Source organism: Amblyraja radiata, chromosome 19 (genome assembly GCF_010909765.2).
Source record: "Amblyraja radiata isolate CabotCenter1 chromosome 19, sAmbRad1.1.pri, whole genome shotgun sequence".
NCBI classification, from domain to species: Eukaryota; Metazoa; Chordata; class Chondrichthyes; order Rajiformes; family Rajidae; genus Amblyraja; species Amblyraja radiata.
Window position 1 is genome coordinate 17,832,420 of NC_045974.1, and position 22,155 is coordinate 17,854,574.

At 49.3% G+C, this 22,155-nt stretch overlaps 1 protein-coding gene across 16 annotated transcripts in view; it reads left to right on the forward strand.

Annotated features, from left to right (window-relative positions):
• The window catches only part of mical3 (microtubule associated monooxygenase, calponin and LIM domain containing 3), a 203,319-nt gene that overhangs the window by 69,198 nt on the left and 111,966 nt on the right, over positions 1-22,155 (forward strand). For 15 of the 16 annotated variants that reach the window (XM_033037780.1, XM_033037784.1, XM_033037782.1 and 12 more), the window contains 3 exons: positions 988-1,135; positions 2,324-2,517; positions 5,908-6,014. In XM_033037780.1, coding sequence (XP_032893671.1) covers positions 988-1,135; positions 2,324-2,517; positions 5,908-6,014 — 449 coding nt within the window. Of the gene's footprint in view, positions 1-987; positions 1,136-2,323; positions 2,518-5,907; positions 6,015-7,944; positions 8,053-22,155 lie in introns of those variants that run through there. The other variant, XM_033037795.1, reaches the window with a different exon arrangement.

Here is a 22,155-nt window from a genome sequence, read left to right on the forward strand (position 1 = left end):
AGAGTGATACAGTGTAGAAACAGGCGCTTCTGCCCAACCTGCCCACACCGGCCACATGTCCCAGCTACACTAGTCCCACCTGCCTGCGCTTGGTCCATATCCCTCCAAACCTGTCTTATCCATGTGCCTGTCTAACTGTTTCTTAAACGCTGGGATAGTCCCAGCCTCAACTATCTCATCTGGTTCCATACACCCACCACCCTTTGTGTGAATGTTCTGACAGTCTACCTTATTTATGTCCCTCATAACTTATCATTTCTATCAAGTTGTGATTCGTTTCATAGTCTGTGCAAAGGTTGGCTGGGCGGTGGTATTGGTATTAGTAGTGGGGAGGAAAGCTGTGGGTGACAGGGAGCTATCAACGAATTGCACGGAAGAGCAACAATCTGTCAAAGGAAGTTCAGTCCAGAGGAGCACGAGGCAATGGTTTTGAGAATGGCCGACAGTGCAAGGGGAGAGAGTAAGTGTTTTGGTGCCAGGCCATTGGCAGAAAGTCAAAGAGCACGGGATGCTTAATGAAATGTTGTGAGTCAATAGAAAGATTCAAGGCGAGGTGGGTGGTGCTTTTCAGCCTGAGAGTAGAGGGAATCTGGAGCTCTTGCCTGAAGCCCTAGTTGGATTGGCAACCCTCATCACAAATATAACATATCTGGGTGACGAGTCAATAAGTTAGTGTAATGGGTCTGAAAAGCATTTCCACAGTCAGCAGAGACATGATTGCCTTAAATTCAGACACTGGGCTGACCCTGCACCCTGTCTTGTAATCTCATACCGGATGATGCACCAAGGGCCCTAAGAACCATTGATCCCGTTCCAGTACAATCCTGATCAGATTTACCTCACACTGCACAAACCCCCATTGCTGCACCTTTCTCCATGACCCATCTAGACTGTACCGACCCTCCTGATCACAATCCCTGCAACTGCAACATTCTCACCCCCCTCCCCCTAAACCATGTGCTAGTAATGCCTCCTTTCTGTTTACAGACACCTTGGCGCGGTCAAATGTGTTGCTCGCCTGGTGCCAGAAGCAAACGCAGGGCTACAGGAATGTCAACGTGGTCGACCTGACGGCATCGTGGAAGAGCGGACTGGCGCTCTGTGCCATCATCCATCGATACCGCCCAGACCTGATGTGAGTGTCTGCAGCCGCGTCTTGCCTGCTTTGAGGGACCAGTGGGGAACTGGAACCATTACATACAGAGCTCCCCCTCTCCCGCAAAAGGTGGCCTTCGTCAACAAAGCCAATTTTTACTGCTGGCACTCAGGATATGCAGCAGTGGTGACGTACCAATTATTATTTTGAATTTGAGCTCCACGTACGTTATTTTGGGATGTTTGGATGCAACTGAAGCTTATGTTGTGGTCTCACTGGAGTCTTCTGTTCTGTGTGCGTGATGCGTTTTCCTGTCTAGGCTGGCCTCTCACTGAAATCCAGTGCAGAATCCTTTAGTGGCCTGTCAGCAGTGTGAATTAATTAGGTCAATGTGTTAGATTTTGATTACTTTCTGGAACATGGCCAGCATTTATTACCATCCACTGAGAAATGTTAGAAGTGAATGTTTTCATAGTGTTGATGGGGGATGAGGGTTGTAGGATTTTTAAGGAAGTGACAGATGGTAAGTAATGTTAGAGGAGTCATGCTTCCTTTGACCTTCTGGATAATAGAGTGCTCTAACAGGTGAGATGTGCACTGCACCTTACTGCAGGTGAGATATTCCGATGGAGGAAAAAAATGTTAGTCTCAGTAACGGTGAGAGTAAACTCACAGCATTGCATACAGCCATCAAGTTGATTAGTTTTTTTTTGAGGGCTGGAGAATCTGCCTTCTTAGTGGCTGATGGGCAAAGAATGCTTGCATTTCATGACATCAGGCTGCTGTTAATATTGTAAGATACCGGAATGGCTTAGTTTGCTGTGCCGTTCAGTAAGGCTGTGACTGATCTGATCTTAGTCCTGAACTCCTGTGCCCCGTGTTCAAATTATTTCTGTTACCTCAGCCTGTACTAAGTGATTTGGCATCCAAAGAGTCACAGCCCCTGAGAGGAAATAATTCACCTTAAATAGGCAGCCCTGAATTCTGAAACAATACTACTTAGTATTAGATTGCCCCCCCCCCACCCCACCACTACCAAAGAGCAAAATCTTGTCAAACCCGGTCAGCCATATTTCAGCGAGATCACCCATTTTCCTGTTCTGGACCGTCGCTGATTCACTTTTCACTGCAAGGACAACTTGTTCAGCCAGTCAATCCACCCAGCAAATCCTGTGACTACCTGACCGATTGATCGATTAACCAATGTTCGTTCCCGTTTGCCTGCAGCGACTTTCAGCAGCTGAACGAGAGGAACGTGGAGAGCAATAACCAGCTGGCATTCGACATTGCCGAGCGTGATTTTGGGATTTCGCCCATAATGACGGGGAAGGAGATGGCATCCGTGGGTGAACCGGACAAACTGAGCATGGTGATGTACCTGCTGCAGTTCTACGAGATGCTCAAGGACATCTCTCCTGATGGTGAGCAGATGCATTCAGTGCATTTTATTTGAAAAAAAATCTGCAGTGTTTAGTTTAGAACATAGAAACATAGAAAAATAGGTGCAGGAACAGGTCATTCGGCCCTTGGAGCCAACACCGCCATTCAAAATGATCATGGCTGATCATCTAAAATCAGTACACTGTTCCTGCTTTTTCCCCATATCCCTTGATTCCTTTAGCCCTAAGAGCTAAATCTCCCTCTTGAAAACACCCAATTAATTGGCCGCCACTGCCTTCTACGGCAGAGAATTCCACAGATTCACAACTCTCTGGGTGAAAAAGTATTTCCTCATCTCAGTCCTAAATGGCCTACCCCTTATTCTTAAACTGTGACCCTTGGTTTTGGGCTCCCCAAAATTGGGAACATTTCTCCTGCATCTAGCCTGTCCAATCCTTTAAGAATTTTATATGTTTGTAAGATCTCCTCTCATCCTTTTAAATTCAAGTCAATACAAGCCCAGTCGACCCATTCTTTCATCATATGTCAGTCACGCCATCCCGGGAATTAACCTGGTGATCCTACGCTGCACTCCCTCAATAGCAATAATGTCTTCCTCAAATTAGTGGAGTTGCATTGGCTACCCTCCAGTCCACAGGAACTGATCCAGAGTCGAGAGAACATTGGAAAATGATCACCAATGCATCCACGATGCAGACCATTTGGCCCTGGGGGTTTATCTGCTTTCAGTCCCAACAGTTTACCTAACACCATTTCCTGACCAAATTGGGTTCCCTTCAGTTCCTCCCTCCCACTAGCTCCTCGGTCCCCTAGTATTTCTAGGAGATTGTTTGTGCCTTCCTTAGTTTAGTTTAAAGCTGCAGTGCAGTAGCAGGCTCTTCGGGCCTACCGAGTCCACACCGACCAGCGATCCCCGCACATCAACACTACACACGCTGGGGACAATTTTACATTTATACCAAGCCAATTATCCTACAAACCTGTACTTCTTTGGAGTATGGGGGGAAACCAAAAATCTCTGAGAAAACCCATGCAGTCACGGAGAGAACATACAAGCTCTGTACAGACAGCGTCCGTGGTCGGGATCAAACCCGGGTCTCTGGCGCTGTAAGCACTGAATGGAAGCAACTCTATAGCTGTGCCACCGAGCGCCCGTGCCGCCAGTGGCTGACTCCGGTCTTTGGTTTTCCTTTAGTGCATGATAAGTAGGCACTTGGTACACATGACAATAATAAACCAACAGCAAATCTATTATCAAGCACGGAGGTGACACGAGATACAGTGAGAAACTTTGTTTTGCATGCTATATGAGTACATCAGGTAGTGGAAGAAGGAAGATAAACAGTGCAGAATATAGTGTTACAGCTATAGAGAATTTGCAGATTATTTTAAAGTGCAGAGGCTGCAATGAGGTAGGGTGGAGGATTAATCTCTGGCATATGGTCCCAGTGAGAAGTGTGAGCCATCAGTGGGGAGCTGGACTGTTTGGAGAGAGAGGGGCTCACACGAGACTTGGGCTTCAGGATGTGGTAGCACCATTGTGTTAATAAATGAATAATGCAAGTTGTTGTAGTATAGCCATGGTGTAAATGAATCTGTACAGATGACCTCTTGGGGGGAGGGGGTTGTGTTTGGAGCAATTGACCCTTATTGTGAATTTCCACAATGCAAAGCCACGTCACCTACTCGTGCATCCATTGAGAATTGTCAGTTGAATTAAAATTATGTTGATTTATTTACGTTTTACCCACATCATTTCCATACGAGCAAATTTTATTCTGTATCTCAAATTTTTGGACAATGATTTATGAATTCCACACAGGTGAATTTCCGTTATTTGGAGAACAGTATTTGTATTACGAGGGCCGAATTGTTAATCACGCACATTCTATCGGGAGCTAGAGAACCACTTCAAAGTTACATTGAAAATTAACAAGCAGAATAACAGCTGCCTTGGGGAAAAGAAATTGCTCCCATGCAACCTGCTTGCAATAATCAGACACCATTCTCTCTTAAGAACACAATTCACTGCTGGAGGCCTTGAGAATAGTACCTTGTCACTTTTATTGAAACTTGTGCAATAGAACTCAATTAAATAATGTTCAGTGTCTTTAGCTTGCAGTAACAAAACCAAACTTAAATACCTTTATTTTTGAAAATCCTGTGCGAAAAATAATGTTGTTACACCGCCCCCCTCCCCCCTTTTCTCCTTTGGCACAATTGTTTTATAACACAGTTTACTATAGCGCAAACTTTCTTAGGAACACAACGTTTACTTTATAGCAGAACTATCAGTGAACTTGTGTTAAATAACATCTCCATTTTGTGGTGATACAATCATTTTGTTAATTAACTAATACTCCAGGGTATAGTAGTACAGTTTTTGTGGTAAAGGACTAATACTCCAAGAGTAATATTGTCGTAGTGTTAAGTGGTTAATGCTCTGGTCTGTACTGGTCTATTTGTGGTTAATACTCTGGTCTGTACTGGTATTCAAGCGTATATGGTAAGTTTAGTCACATTCGTTAGATTTGTACACCAGCTACTCCTTGTGAAAGGGCCACTAATCCAGTATGTGGCTGTTGATGTGTGATTATTAGCAAGTGACATGTGTTACAGATTGAGATATTATCGTGTTATTGATCAAGTACCACAGGGTCTGGACCAATGGTCGGAAATCGTGAGTTTGATTGACACCATAGGGGAACAGATTTAAATTGGCGTGCTTAAGAATCAGGGTCGTAAGGAGAAAAACAAATGCAGTAAGTGGTTAGCTTCAGGGGCGCATACCACCAGATTCAGAGGCAAGGGAATTGGAAAAGTCTGGAAGAGAAAAAAATTGCAGGGTTAAGTGAAAGAGCAGGCAGTTAGGCCAGACTGAATTGTCTCAAAGAACCGTCAATGATTTGATGAGCCGGATGCTCCTTCAATGATGCATTTGTTTGTGGCCTTTAATTAAGGTGGTTATTGAGAATATTTACCAATGCATATCATGCAATCACAGATTCCAACACAGAAGCCCATTAATTCTTAATTCTAAGCAAGAGTGACCATTACCTGATACTCTCCCCAAAGTCCTGCATAAAGAATAACCCCAGTCTCTTCAATCGTTTCTTTTAACTACAGCCCTCCATTCCAGGCATGATCCTGGTGAATCTCTTCTGCGCTCGCTCTGTTCCCTGCAGTGTGTGGTGACTGGAACTGTCCTAGCTCGATTCCAGGCACCTGTTACATGTATCTACTGTTCACCCAGAATATCAAAGAAAGTGGGTCTGATTTAGAGTTTGGTTCAACAGAACAGGTTTAAGTGGCAGGTTCTGTTCATATAGGCGGCTTGTCATCAGCTGTACTGACTCATTCTGCGTTTGCAGCCACTGGGCTAAAGTTATGAATGGACTTCTCCCCTACAGAATACCTGCTGGGATTTCACTCATCCACCATTGGGGTTACCACAAAATCGCCCATCTCGTTCCTCACCAAGCTGGGACAGAATATCACACGAAAACGGATGCCAAAGGTAAGCTTCTGAGGAGAGGGGAGGGAAGTGTTGCCTGCTCATTTGTACCGGTGATTCTGCTACCACCGGGTAGAAGAACAAGGATGGATCTGGTTTAGGTTCCATCACTTCTGGACATGGCAGCACAAACGCTGAAGGTTGTGATAGGGATCAGTAGTTGTTTAGACTGAGCCAGTAAAGACTGATCTTCAAAGTCAAAGGTGGAGAGAATTAGACCACCGGTCCAGGGAGTTGGAGTATTTAGTTTCCTACACATTCTGTGTTCCTGACATAGGCTTACACATGTCCTGAATAAACATCGAGGCAAACTAGTGCCTCCCATCACTTTCTATATCGGTGAGACCAAGCGGAGGTTGGGCGATCGTTTCGCCGAACACCTCCGCTCAGTCCGCAATAACAAACCTGACCTCCCGGTGGCTCAACACTTCAACTCCCCCTCCCACTCCGTATCCGACCTCTCTGTCCTGGGTCTCCTCCATGGCCAGAGCGAGCAACACCGGAAATTGGAGGAACAGCACCTCATATTCCGCTTGGGGAGTCTGCATCCTGGGGGCTTGAACATTGAATTCTCCCAATTTTGTTAGCCTTTGCTGTCTCCTCCCCTTCCTTAGCCCTCCTGCGGTCTCCTCCCATCCCCCAGCCTTCGAGCTCCTCCTCCTTTTTCCTTTCTTCTCCCCGCCCCCCCACCTCCGATCAGTCTGAAGAGGGGTTTCGGCCCGATACGTTGCCTTTTTCCTTCGCTCCATAGATGCTGCTGCACCCGCTGAGTTTCTCCAGCTTTTTTGTGTACCTTCGATTTTCCGGCATCTGCAGTTCCTTCTTAAACACTGATCTTCACAGTGTTCACCAGTGTCCATTAATCCACTCCTGATTGCATTCAATATTATCCACTAGACTAGACCATCCACAACTAGGCCATTAATCCACTCCAATGTTTACTAGTGACGCCCATTGTCCAATGAGTTCACAAGTGCCCAAAACCCCACTTCCCACCTATGCACTATTGGTCACCTTTAGCTGAGTTTGCAAGAGTTTTCTAGTGCACTTCCTGCTTGCCATGTCACTGCTCCTCATCCCACTTTGTGCTAACCTTCACAAGCCCACTTCACACTGTGTTCACAAGTATCCATAGGCCCACTTCACACTTTGTTCACGTGTTCACAAGCCTACATCACACTGTGTTTACGATGTCTGCAGGCAACTTCCCATTGTGTTCAGGTGTCTCCATGAGCCCGCCCCACTGTATTCACTACTGCTCACCTTCAGCTGTGTTTATAGGTGTTGACTGACACACTTCCTGCTCTGTTACGCCCACTGCCCCACGTCCCACTTTGAGCTAACATCCTTGAGCCCACACCCTGTTGTTCACAATTATCCAGGCAGCTGTTTCACACCGTGTTTGTGAGTATTCACAAGCCTACATAACACTGTGTGCATGAGTGTCAGCAGTCTCACGTCTCACTGTGTTCATCATTATCCACCAACCCACTTCACACAGTGTTCACAGGTTCTGCAGACCCACTCCCCGTTATGGTCACAAGTATCTACAGCTAATTTCACGCTGTGTTCGTGAGTACCCACTGTGCGCAGGTTCTGTAGGCCTTACAACATAGACCATTCGGCCCATCTAGTCCATGGTCGTGGAGGCCCACATGCTTGGTTGGCGCTGCGTTCAAAGGCCATTTAGCCATCTCCGTTGCTTTAACGAGTGCCAGGGCAGCAATGTCCACCATTCTCCAGTAATGCTGCTGTATTGTCACCCTTCACCAGTGGCCGCTGTCCAGTTCTCGTCATGTCCCTCCACCAGACTGCAGCCACACCCTCGAGGATACTACCTGCTCTTCCACTGAGGTGCCGACCCACAGACCCAGGGGACCGGCACAGACCCCCAGCATCAGTTGATCAAATTCTCTCTGTGTTTCTGTTTTAGGATGATGGAGAACTTGAGGCAGGAAGCTACTTGGCAATGAAACATGTGAGTTAGTTCAGGTAGAAGGAACGTCAACCCCACTCACCCTGTGAGTACAGTGACCCCTGACCCCACTTACCCTGTGAGTACAGTGACCCCTGACCCCACTCACCCTGTGAGTACAGTGACCCCTGATCCCACTCACCCTGTGAGTACAGTGACCCCTGACCCCACTTACCCTGTGAGTACAGTGACCCCTGACCCCACTCACCCTGTGAGTACAGTGACCCCTGACCCCACTCATCCTGTGAGTACAGTGACCCCTGACCCCACTCACCCTGTGCGTATAGTGACCCCTGACCCCACTCACCCTGTCTACAGTGTGACCCCTGACCTAACTCACAACTAGTACACAGAAACCCCCTGACCCTGCTCACGCTGTGTTGAACAAAATACCCTTGCCCACCCTCACTCTATGTACAGAGAGAGAGACCCCATTCCCTGCTGCCCCAATAAATTGATCACACTTACCCTGTGTACAGAGCGTCACTTGACCTCTCAGACTCTGTGTTCAGTGATCCATGGCCATGAGTACAGAGAAATCTCTGTCCCTATGGAACCTGGGTCTAGAGTGACCACTGGAAACTCTGACCCTCTGTATGGTGCCGTGGTCTTGTGACCCCTGACCCCACGACCTCATGTATAGACAGAACACTGATCCCTGACCTGATGCCCAGTGATCCCTGACCCTACATAAGGGATAATGATGTCAGGTTGATGTCTATACCCCTCACACCCAGTGCAGGAAACCATTCCGGGCACCGTGGTCTGTTCAGATTTACATAGGGAGCGGACCTGGAGATTATTGGTGGGGTTATCTCTTTGTCTCTGTCTTTTAGGATAATGTAGAACGTGCAACAATGAGCAGGCTGGCAGACAAACAAGTGAGTTAGTTCCAGTAGTTTAGTTTAGTTTAGTTTAGAGACACCGTGCGGAAACAGGCCCTTTGGCCCACCGAGTCAGCGCCGACCAGCGATTCCCGTACACTAGCATTATCCTATACACTAGGGACAATTTACAGTTTCTACAGAAGCCAATTAACCTACAAACCTGTACATCTTTGGTGTGTGGGAGGAAACCAGAGCACCCGGGGAAAACCCACGCAGTCACTGGGAGAACATCCAAACTCCGTACAGACAGCACCTGTAGCTTGGATCGAACCCGGGACCCTGGCGGTGTAATGTATAAACTCTACCGCCTCGCCCAGGCCGTAGAGGGAATGACAACCCCGCTCACCTGTGAATACTGTGACCCATGGACCCACTCACCATTTCTACAGGGTGACCCCTGGCTCCACTGTCCTAAACACAGTCACCTGTCTCAACTCACTGTGCTCCCCTTTAACCTGACCCCACACACAGTGCGCAGACTGACCCCTGGCCCCACCTGCCATTCTTCTATTTTCCTTCACTGACTGTGTGATGAAAGATCTTCCGGGCTCCTCTCCTCCACACACTTTTGCCTTGAATGGTTTATGATAATGGATGAATGATTTGATTCTATTTCTTTCCAATTTTAGGGATTTTTAAACCGTACGCCTACACCAGCAGAACTTGATAAATCAGTGAGTTTGCCCTCTAGTGTAGTGACTGAGGCTTTCAGCTCATTAAGCACCTTGACCCAAGTTCCTCTTGAGCTAGACCCTGTCTACAGAGTCCTCACCCACTGACCCCAATGTACGGTGTAACCCCTGACCCCATGTGCAGTGTGACCCTTGAATCTCCTGAACCATGTACGCAGTGTGACCCTTGAACCCAGTGATCCACGCACATAATCACTGAACCCACTAACCCTGTGTACAGAGCAATCCCCCCCCCCCCCCCCCACTGTATAGACTGGTACAGCGTGACTCCTGACCACTGCTCCTGTACCTGCTGACCCCGAAACCTGCTGACCTCATGTAGACTGACCCCTCCCATGTACTGACTGGTACACTGTGAACCCTGATCCCATTGAACAGTATTACTTCATCCCCTGCACTGACCAATACACTGTGACCTCTCAATCTACTGACCCCTGACTCTTGTATCAGCATGTACACTGTGACCCATGAACCTGTGGATACTGTTTTCATTGTAAGAGGAATTGGTTATTTAATCATTGTGTGTAGCCACTTTGTGGCGCCCCACCCTCCATGTGACGCATCTCCCTCCAGCTCCTTTTCCTGTTAATATGCCTTGATTATCAGCAACTTTATGTTTGATGTGAACATGCCTTCAGCTGCCATTTACAGGAGAGACATTCACACTTCCAACCTATTTTCACGTTCCCTGTTTCCCAGCAGGCTAGTTCTCTCCGTTAGACGTAGTCCTTTGTGTCTCATCTGCCCAATCATAAAAGTCACTCGATTTCGATCTCACCTTGTTGTTCTGATTTATATCTGACAAACCGGGAAGGAATCCTCCAGATGCTAGGCTAAACTTGCCTGGTTTGTGGAGTCTGCATTAACCTCTGGGTGGAGGACACAGACACCATCAGGGCGTTCTGGCTTGGAGTGTGCCTCCGAGCTGCTCATACCTCTCCAGCTGGGTTCGCACGGGGACCATGTACACCCTTTGTACAGACCGTTGCGGTCCAGCCCCTTGAATGGAAATTGTTGGCTTAATTCTGATCTTTACCTAACTTTTTCCAAGGATCAAGACTATATAAAAAACTGGAAATGCTGGAGATACACAGTAGGTCAGATATAGAGAGAAAGTGTTAATCTTTCAGCTCAACGGTCCTTTATCTGGCCGTGGTTAGAGGATGCAGACGGGAATGGAGGGGTAGGGCCGGAGAGACTGGGCAAGGTGATGCGTACGGGTCAGGCGGAGACACTGAGCCAGGTCAACAAACCGAGGGTGGGCCTGGAGGAGGTACAAACGGGGGGCAGGAGATATGTTTAGAAATGTTACGGATGCTGGAAATCGAATTGCAAGCGGTAGTGCTGCTGATCTGGTGGTTGACATCAGGTGTGGATTGCCCAGGTGTTCAGTGCCTTGCTAGGAGACAAGGTGCAATTCCTCACGGTTTCCTTGGAAGTGTGAAAGAGGCTGAGCACGAGATGGAAGTGAGAGGGCAGATTAATGTGATGGACAAATGAAAGTTCTGCCTGTTTTTCGTTCTCCACAGAGTTCACCCTGCATTTAGTCTCCTTGGTGCAGAGGAGATTATATCTCGAGCAGCAAATACTATGAATCATAGAATCGTACAGCACAGGAACTGGCTTTAAGCTCACTTCATCTAAGCCGGCCTGTCGTGATGTCTATCTATTGCTATCCCCTGTGGTCTGAAGGCAGATGTTCCACAAAGGTGTTACCCAATGATTTTGGTTTCCCCAGTGTAGAGGAGACCATGCTGTGAACATTGAATGCACTCCACTAGATTGTAAGAAGTGCAAGTGAATGACTACTTCACCTGGATAAACTATTTGCGTCCCTGGATAGTGGGAAGAGTTGAAAAGACAAATGTGTCACCTGTGGGTGCAGGGAAATTGCTGTAAGAAACGGGGTGGTTGGTGAGAACGGAAACCAGGGAGCCATAGAGGGAGCGTGAGAGAGGGAGATGTGTCTGGAGGCGGCAGAAATGGGAGAGAGTGATCTGTTGGATGCATGGGGAGGTGGGGTGGGAGGTGAGGACCAGGGGAGCTCGATTCTTGTTCTGTTTCGTAGGAGAGGGTGAGAGCAGAGGCATGGGTAATAGATCAGATGCAGTCAAGATCTTTGTTAAGAGTGGTAAAGAGGAAGCTGGTGTTCAGGAAGAAGGAAGACATTCCAGAGACACCTGTACAGAAAGTCTCTTCATCGGAGCAAACACGACGGAGATGGAAGGGCTGGGAGAGTAGAACAGAGTCCTTGCAGAAGGCAGGGCGAAGAGTAGTCTAGAAAGCTGCAGTAGTCGATAGGCTTGCAATGAGTCTTAGTGGCACGTCTGAGATGGAGATTGAGAGGTCTAGAAAGGAGAAGAAAAGAGTCAGTGGTTGACCATGTGATGGTGAGGACAGAGTTGAATTGGCAGCAAAAGTGATGAAATATTCGAGTTTAACATGAGTGCAGGAAGCAGCACGAAGGTAGTCATGGATGCACTGCGAGAAAAGTTGAGGGAAAGGGTTCAGATAGGACTGACACAAAGACTTTTCCATAAAAAGTCAGCCATGGCTTGAGCTCATGCGAGTGCCCACAGCTGCACCAGTGGGTGGAGTTCAAGAATAAATTGTTCAATGTGAGGATGTTGGGCAGGTGAATGGGTGTGTTGGGCTGGGGAATTGGTTGGGCCTCTATTCAAGGAAGTAGTGGAGGCTCAATGGACACTCGTGGTGTGGGATGGAGATGTAAAGATGTATGTCCATGGTGAGCACCAGAGAATTGCAAACAGGCAAGGTGTTGGGGGGCAGTAGAGGTGTCACAGATGACATCAGGCTTTTGTGGTGTTTGGTTGAGGTCGTACACATTGGGCGGACAGCGTTCGTTGTTGCCTCGCCGGCGATCGTGTTGAGGATTCTGTGCTTCTGATTCACTGAATTTTCCCAGGACGTCCATCATGCTCTCCTCGTCCTTTACAGCCAATAACACCACTGCATTCACCATCCCCACCATAGCCTTATTTCCACTCGCCGTGTCCATGCGTTCCTTGCCTAAGGCACCTCCCCTGCTCCACTCGTAATCTGTTGAGGGTCTTCCAGGTTGGCCATGGGAGGTCGTGCCTGCTGGCGAGGCATTCAGTCGGAGTGATTCCTCTCTCCATCCAGTCGTGGGCTCGTGTGTTGAGCTGGTTCCATTCATCTTTCCAGATGTTGGTCCTTGCTGTTTCTTTGGTTGTCTGGAGAGGTGGGACTGTCTGCAAGAAACTGGCTCTGGATTTCAGTCGGGGTGGAGGTGCTGTGTGTCCGTGCAGGGGGTGCCTGGTATCGATCTCCTGTGCTCTCCGCTCGTCTTGGGCGTCGATGGATCGTCTGATATGGGGGGGGCAATACCAGCTAAGGCGTAGAGGCACGGGACTGGCGTTGTCTTTATGCATCACGTGATAATGCGGCAGGTGTCTTTGAGGGCTGTGTCAACCAGTTTGGTGTGGTGGGAGCGGCTCCAGCTTGAGCACGCGTATTCAGCTGTGGAGAAGCACAGGGCTAGGGCAGTTGCACGGATGGTTGGTGGATCAGCTCCCCACTTTGAGTTTACCAGTTTGCACAGGATGTTGTTGCGAGTGTTGACCTTGGCTTTGGTGTTCTGAAGGTGGGTTTTGAAAGAGAGTGTCCTGTCGAGTGTGACTCCGAGGTACACGGGGTGGAAGTGGTTGGAGAGTTTGTGGCCATCCCATGAGACGCTCAGTTGTTTTCCTGCATCTCGATTTTTAAGATGGAAGCTGCATAGTTGGGTTTTTGATGGGTTGGGTTTCAGGTGGTTGTTATTGTAGTAGGTTGTCATCTCTTGGAGGGCGCTTTCCAGGACAGACTCGATCTTCTGGAAGTTCTCCTGTTGGGTGGTGATGCAGAGGTCATCAGCATAGATGAAGCGGCGGCATTGTGGGGGAAGTGGTTGGTCGTTGGTGTAGATGTTGAAGAGGAGGGGGGCCAGTACGCTGCCTTGTGGTAGGCCATTCTTTTGGGCTTTCCATTTGCTCTTCTTGTCGTTTAGTTGAACGAAGAAGCGCCTGTTGTTGAGAAGGCTTTTGATGACTTGGCACAGGTCGAGGTCACCAGTCATGTCAAAATGTTTCCTGATCATGGTGCGGTGCTGGACAGTGTCGTAGGCAGCGGTGAGGTCTATGAAAGCTGCTCCGGTGATGAGTTTGCACTCAAAACCGTCCTCAATATGTTGGGTGAGGTTCAGTAGCTGCCCGGCACAGGAGCGGCCAGGGCGGAAGCCAGCTTGATCTTTAGTAAGCTTGGAGTCTATAAGTGGCATAAGGCGTTGGAGTAGTAGCCTCTCGTAGAGCTTGTAGGTGATGCAGAGGAGGGAAATGGGTCTGTAGCTCTTTGGGGATGATGGGTCCTTTCCAGGTTTGGGAATTGCGACAGTCTTGGCCTTTCTCCATACAGGTGGGGTTGTTTTCTGTGCCATGCATGAGTTCAGCATTGCTAGGAGCCAGGTCTTTGCTTTAGGTCCAAGGTGCTGTATCATTTCCGTCAGTACATCATCGATTCCTGCTGCTTTCCCAGGTTTCAGCATGCTCATTGCAGCTTCGAGTTCTTCTAGGTCGAAGGGCTTGGTGAGAGCGCTGGCTGGTTGTAGGCGGTCTGTTACCGCTGTCCGGCGGTATTCTCCTGTGGGTCTGCGCCGGTTTTGGCTACGACCATTTGCCACCAGCTGTGCTGCAACTGAGTTTGCTGTGACTGTTGTGAGCGTGGGCGGTGTGGTATGGTCTTCACCGAGGCGGTGGATTGTGGCCCATGCCTTCCTGCTGTTATTGGTCATGTTGGTGTTTTCTATCAACTCCTTCCAGACTTGCCTTCGGTCCTCCCCGACTGTGTTCAACAGGGTCTCTCCGAGTTCCATGGTGGTGGAGGAGAAAGGGTCCTCGTGGTATGCCCTGTGGTAGGCTTTCAGTAGATCGCTGGATGTTTCCGACAGCCCGGGGATGTACTCGGTCTGGCATCCTCTTGGTATATGTCGCCTGGCTGACCTTTTCAGCAGTTCTGTGAACATGGTATAGTTGTTGGGGTGTGATGGAATGCTGGGGATGGAGTCTTCGATCTTTGGATACCACCCAGTAACGCCACTCAGAGACTCGGAGTCCTATTGACACTGGCCCTGTGCACACCTGCACATACTGGGGTGTATACCAACTGTGTACACAGGCGCGTGTGTACAGTGCCCCGCAGACTGCTGAGAAGCCTGAGTATGTGTGCCAAGTGGACAATGCGTTAGTCTCCCCTTCGCACAGCAGTGTTCACCCAACTTTCACCCTAGGTATGGTGACACCAGAGCTCTAGACCGTAAGATCATTAACCTCTGACCCTCTCCACCCATCTCGTGTACGCTGACACTCTCCCCATTCTGACCCCATCCATCTGTGTATTCTGACCCTGTCCTCTCCTTTTCAGATTTGTTGACATTCTTTTTGTGTTTTAGGCCATCTATAGAAGTATGACAGTTCAAACTCCAGTGAAACGAGTGAGTGTGTCCTTTGTACAACAATGCAGTGGTCATTGTCACCATTGATTCTGTAGAGTGTCAACCTATCTGCTCGAGTTTGTAACTGATTCCAAGGTACAGAGTAACACCTGACCCCCATTACAGAGCAGTCCCTGTCCCCACTGACCATGTGTTGTATAGTGACCCCTGACCCCACTAACTGCAGTCACCTCTGACCCCGTTGCCCCTATTTAGAGAGAAACCTCTTCCCCATGGACCCTGTGTACAGAGTGACCATTGAGACCACTGATCCTTTGTATAGTCACAGCTGACCCCGGGTCTAGGCAGAACCCCCAATCTCACTGACCCTGTGACCAGTGACCCCTGTATAAAGGATGATGAAGGGTCTAAACCCGAAACGCCACCTATTCCTTTTCTCCAGAGATGCTGCCCGACCCGTTGAATTACTCCAGATTTCTGTGCCGATCTAAGGGATGATGAGGTCGGGTGAAGTCGATACCCCTCACACCCAGTGTAGGGGATTATCCCAGGTACCGTGGTCAGTACGGATTTACATCGGGAGTGGACCTGCAGTTTCTTTTTGGGCTTATCTCTGTGTCTCTGTGTTTTAGGAAAATGTAGTACTTGAAGCATTGTCCAGACCGTCGCCGAAACATGTGAGTTAGTTCGGGTAGAGGGTAGGACAACCCTGCTCACCGTGTGAATACAGTGATCCCTGACCCCACTCGCCCCACAGAGTCACCCCTGACCCCATGCACCGTGTTCAGGATCTCCTTGACCCCACTGACCGGTCCGCAATGACCCCTGACACCACACCCTGTGGAGAGGGTCACCTCTGATCCACTGACCTGTGCACAAAGTGACCCCTGAATGTACTCACACTTTATACATTGACTGGCCGACCTACTACCTGTGTGTACAGAGTGCCTCTGTCCCCTGACCCCCTTGTCCCTGTGTACGGGGTGACCACACTCTCCCAGTGCACAACCAGACCCCTGTCCCTGCTATCTCTGGGGACAGAGACAGAGACCACCGTTCTCACTGACCCTATTTATTTGGAGACATTTCATCCCGATCAGCATGTCTGCTGAACTGTTTGAGCCTGTGTGCAGAGGGTCCCCTTTCCCCTCTGACCCTGTGTAAAGAGGGAACACCGGGAGTCCCCAGTCACCTCTAACCTTGCCTCTGATGGGATTCATGTCCAAACCCAGGCATCGGGTGGGGCCTGTCCCCCGGGGCCGGTGTTGTTGGCACTCGGTGCCCCCGTGGTTCGTTTGCCGGTTTCCCGGTGTGAACACCAGCCCTGGGTCTGCTTCATCACAGCCGCAGATCACCGAGACCGACTCCCACCTCTGACGCCCTTCTGTGTGTTTGTGTTTTAGGATTATGGTAGAAGTGTTACAGCTATGAAGCTTGCAGAGAAACAAGTGAGTTAGTACCCGCGTACATAGAGTAGCAGGTACCCACTGTGTAGACCGACTCTTGACCCCACTGACCTTGAGGAAGGAGTGACCCATGACCCTACTGACCCTGTGTACAGAATGCACATTTTGACCCTATGTACAGTTTGAACCTGTTGCCTTCGACCTTACTGTTAGAGTGGCTCCTGAACACGAGGTGATAATCCGATTTCTCTGACCCTTTGTTCAGTGACCCCTGACCTTGGGTATAGACATTACTGAGCCCTGTCCTTACTGACCCTATGTAAAGGATGACCTGTCCAGGCGAGACAGACATTCACCTGCTCCTCCTATAACCCCATCTACTCCATTAAATGCTATCGATGTGGCCTGCTCAACATTGGCGAGACTGTTTTGTCGAACACTTACAGTCTGTCCACAAAGGCCTGCTGGATCTCCCTGTTACCAACCATGTTAACTCCCCTTCCTACTTCCATATTGACTTTTCTGTCCTGTGCCTCCTTCATTACCAGAATGAGGACACAAGTGAACTGGAGGAAGTACACCTCATATTCTGCTTGGGTAGCTAAAAACCCAACAACATGAACATTAAATTCTCAGATTTTAGGTAACCCTTCCCCCTAGCACCTCTGCTGACCATTCTAGGTTTTCTCTGCATACATTTCTTACCACTCCCTCACTCCTGCCCCCACACTGACCCTGAGTACTGAGTGACACTTGAGCCACTCACCCTGTGTACAGTGCGACCCCTGACCCTACCAACACTGTGCGCAGTGACTCCCCCCCCCGGCCCCACCAACATTCTATAGTAAACCCATTCACCCTGTGAGGAGTGACCCCAGACCTCCCTGAGGGCTCCCAGTCTCCTCTAACCTTGCCGTGGATCAGAGATCCTATAGCGAGCAAGATAGATCACTCGACGAAAAAGACGCAGTACGGTCATGGGCAGATACATGGGTAATTTTAGGCCCCATTTCCGTATCCGGCTTCCGTCTCTGCACCAAAGATCCCATAACGGAGCAAAGATAACTAGTGGGGAGACGGAAGCCGGTTACGGAAACATCCTCGTAAAAATAAAAGTTCTTTGGTAAAAATCTTCTTCTCACTTTCAGAATTTTAATTTATTAACACAAACTGTTCCCCCGCAACATTGATAACACTGCGAGTCGGGTCGGGTTACGGAAATGGATGATAAAAAGGCCCACGTTCCGCTCCGTTGCGTACTACACGTCAGCCCATTGCATTTAGCTGGAGTGATCTATCTTCCTCCGCTATAGGATCTTTGCCTTGGATGGGGTTCCTGTCCAAACCCAGGCATCGGGTGGGGCCTGTTCCCCGGGGCCGGTGCTGTCGTCACTCGGTGCCCCCATGGTCTGGTTGCCGGTTTCCCGGTGTGAACACCAGCCTTGGATCTGCTTCATCACAGCCGCAGATCACCGAGACCGACTCCCACCTCTGACATCCTGTGTGTTTGTGTTTTAGGATTATGGTAGAAGTGTTACAACTATGAAGCTTGCAGAGAAACAAGTGAGTTAGTACCCGCGTACAGAGAATAGCAGGAACCCACTGTGTAGACTGTTTCCTAACCCCACTGACCTTGTTTAAGGAGTGACCCCTGACCCCACTGACCCTGTGTACAGAATGAACACTGGCCACACCAGCCTTTGTGCAAAGGGACCTCTGAACACTTTGACCCCGTGTACAGTTCGACCCTGTTGCCTTTGACCTTACTGTTAGTGGCTCCTGAACACGAGGTGATAATCTGATTTCTCTGACCCTTTGTTCAGTGACCGATGACCTTGTGTATAGACATTACTGAGCCCTGTTCTCACTGACCCTATGTAAAGGATAACCTGTCCAGGTGAGACAGACGTTCACCTGCTCCTCCTATAACCCCATCTACTCCATTCAATGCAATCGATGTGGCCTGCTCAACATTGGCGAGACTGTTTTGTCGAACACTTACAGTCGGTCCACAAAGGCCTCCTGGATCTCCCTGTTACCAACCATGTTAACTCCTCTTCCTACTTCCATATTGACTTTTCTGTCCTGTGCCTCCTTCATTACCAGAGTGAGGACACATGCGAACTGGAGGAAGTACACCTCATATTCTGCTTGGGTAACTTAAAACCCAACAACATGAACATTCAATTCTCAGATTTTAGGTAACCCTCCCCCTAGCACCTCTGCTGACCATTTTAGGTCTTCCCGTGCATACATTTCTTACCGCTCCCTCTCCCCTGTCACCCCTGCCCCCACACTGACCCTGAGTACTGAGAGACACTTGAGCCACTCACCCTGTGTACAGTGCGACCCCTGACCCTACCAACACTGTGCGCAGTGACCCCCCCCCCCCCACCGGCCCCACCAACATTCTATAGTAAACCCATTCACTCTGTGAGGAGAGTGACCCCTGACCTCCCTGAGGGCCCCCAGTCACCTCTAACCTTGCCTCGGATGACGATCCTGTCCAAACCCAGGCATTGGGTGGGGCGGCCTGACCCCCCCCCCCAGCCGGTGCTTGTCCGTTTGACGGTTCCCCGGTGTGAACACCCACCCTGGGTCTGCTTCATTACAGCCGCAGATCACTGAGACCGACTCCCACCTCTGACGTCCTGTGTGTTTGTGTTTTAGGATTATGATGATAGACGTGTTACAGCAATGAAGATTGCAGGGAAACAAGTGAGTTAGTACCCCGCGTACAGAGAGTAGCAGAAGCTGTATAAAGTGCCCCTGAGCCCACTGAGCATGTGTATGGAATGAGTCCTAAGCCCACAGCCTACGTGTGCAGAATAGCCCTTGACCCAACTGACTGTATAACATGATCCCTGATCCTGCTGCCTCTGTTTTATAGTGACCTCTGACCCCACTCACACAGTGTTCGTCTGACCCCACTGACCCCACATTGACATAGTCATTTGGATTAAAAACTGCCTTACTCATTGCAGGCTGCTGTTGATGGGTTTATCACTGTGTTTCTGTGTTTTAGGATAATTTAGGACATGAGCCAATGACCCACCTGGTAGAGAGACCTGTGAGTTAGTTCAGGTAGAGGGGACGATAACCTCACTCACCCTGTGAACACAGTACAGTGACCCCTGACCCCACGCACCCTATGAAATTGGTGACCCCTGACCCCACACCCTGTGAACACAGTGACCCCTGACCCCACTCATCCTGTGTATACAGTGACCCCTGATCCCACTCACCCTGTGAACAGTGACCCCTGACCCCACTTGCCTTGTATACAGAGCGACCCTTGACCCCACTTGCCTTGTATACAGAGTGACCCTTGACCCCACTCACACTCTGCAGTGCGACCCTTGACCTCACTCAATTGTATAGTGACCCCATGCATCTTGTGTGGTGTCCCCTGACCCCACCCACTTATCTATAGTCACTGCTGACACCACTCCCCATGTATACAGAGCCACCCTGACTCATTGTGTACAGAGTGATCATTGACCCCCACATACCATGTGAGGAGAGGCCTAACAGAGGGCCCCCCGTCAACTCTAATCTTGCCTTGGATGGGGTTCCTGCTTCATTGCAGCCGCAGATCCCACCTCTGACGTCCTGTGTGTTTGCGTTTTAGGATTACGATGATAGACGTGTTACACCTATGAAGATGGCAGGGAAACAAGTGAGTTAGTACCCTGTGTACAGAGAGTAGGAGGAACCCACTGTGTACAGAGTAACTTCTGACCCCACTGCTCTTGAGCGCGGAGTGACCCTTGACCCCATGTACAGAGGGACCCTTGTCCTGACTGAACAGTCGTACAGCACTAGAAACAGGCCCTTTGGCCCACCACGGCCATGCCAATTATTGGACCCATCCATACTAATCCCATTTAACTGCATATGGACCTCAGTCTGTGCGATGCATGGGCCTGTCTAGATGCTTCTTAAATGCTGTGATGTCTCTGCTTCCACCACTGCCTCAGGCAGCACATTCCAGGTTCCGATCACACTCTTTGTGAAATAATTCCCTTTCAGCCCTCTCTAACCCTCTCACTTTAAACCCATTCCCTCAAAACTCAGACACCGCTACCATGGGAAAAAGATTTTTGCTATCAATCCTATCTATTCCACTCCGTTCATAATTTTGTATACTTCTATCAGCTCATCCGTCAGACTCCAAAACTCCAGGGAAAGCAAATTCAGCCTATCCAGTTTCTCCTTATAACTGAGGAATAAATAATGTAGGCAAAACTTTTTTCGCCCAGGTTAGAAATATCAACAACCAGAAAGCATACCTGTAAGGTGCAGGGGGCAATGTTTAAAGAAGGTGCAGGGAATGTTTTTTACACAGAGGGTAGTGGGTGCCTGGAACGCGCTGCCAGGCCTGGTAGTGGAGGCGCATACGGTTGTGGCTTTTAAGAGGCAATGACTGGAGGATTATGGATTATGTGCAGGCAGATCTTGGAATCATGTTCTGCACAGACATCCTGGACCAATGAGCTTGTTCCTGTTCTGTACTGTTCTATGAAATGCTCCAAACCATTCAATATCTCAAATTGTCTAAGCATGTTCCCCAGTGTAATCAGTCCTGTCCTATCGTGTGGTGACCAGACCTGCTCGCAATACTCGAGGTGAGGCCTAACCAGTGTTTTATAAAGCTGTAACACCATGTCCCTGCTCTTATATTCTCTGGCCTGAACAATGAAGACAAGCATCCCAGATGCCTTCTTCACCATCCTCTCCACTTGTGCTGCCAGTTCCAGGGATCAGTGGGCCTCTACCGAAAGGTCCCTCTGTTCATCAACACTCTAGAGCTCTGCCGTTTACCGTGTCCACCTTACCCTTGACTGCCCTTGGAAAGTGGACGGCCTCATAATTGTCAGGACTAAATACCATCTACAGCTGCTCCATCCAGCCTTCCACCTGATCCATACCATGTTATAGTCTCAGACAACCCACCTCCCTCTCCACAAAAACACCAAGTCACCCATTGACCCCATGTACTGACTGACCCTGATCCAAGTGAATCTGTGAACAGAGTGACCCCCCCCCCCCCATAACGCACGTACAGATAGACCCCTGACAAAGACCCTGTGTACAGACTGACCCTTCACACCCATTGCAGGGAACCATCCCAGGCACCGCGGGCAGCTCAGATTTACATCGGGTGCAGACCTGCAGATTGTTGATGGGTTTATCGCTGAGTTTCTGTGTTTTAGGATAATTTAGGACGTGAGCCAATGACCCACCCGGCAGAGAGACATGCGAGTTAGTTCAGGCAACGGGAACGACAACCCCACTCACCCTGTGATCACGGTGACCTCTGACCCCACTCATCCCGTGAACACAGTGACCCCTGACCCCACTCACCTTGTGAATGTGGTGACCCCTGACCCCACTCACCCTCTTTACATTGTGACCTTTGACGTCACTCAGTTGTATAGAGTGACCCCATGACCCTTGTGCAGTGACCCCTGACCCCACCCACTTATCTACAATCATTGCTGACTCCACTCCCCATGCGCACAGAGTGATCCCTGACCCCACATACCCTGTGAGGAGAGTGACTCCTAACAGAGCCCCCCCCTCGTCACCTCTAACCTTGCCTTGGATGGGGTTCCTGCTTAATTGCTGCTGCAGATCCCACCTCTGACATCCTGTGTGTTTGTGTTTTAGGATTATGACAGACGTGTTACAACTATGAAGATTGCAGGGAAACA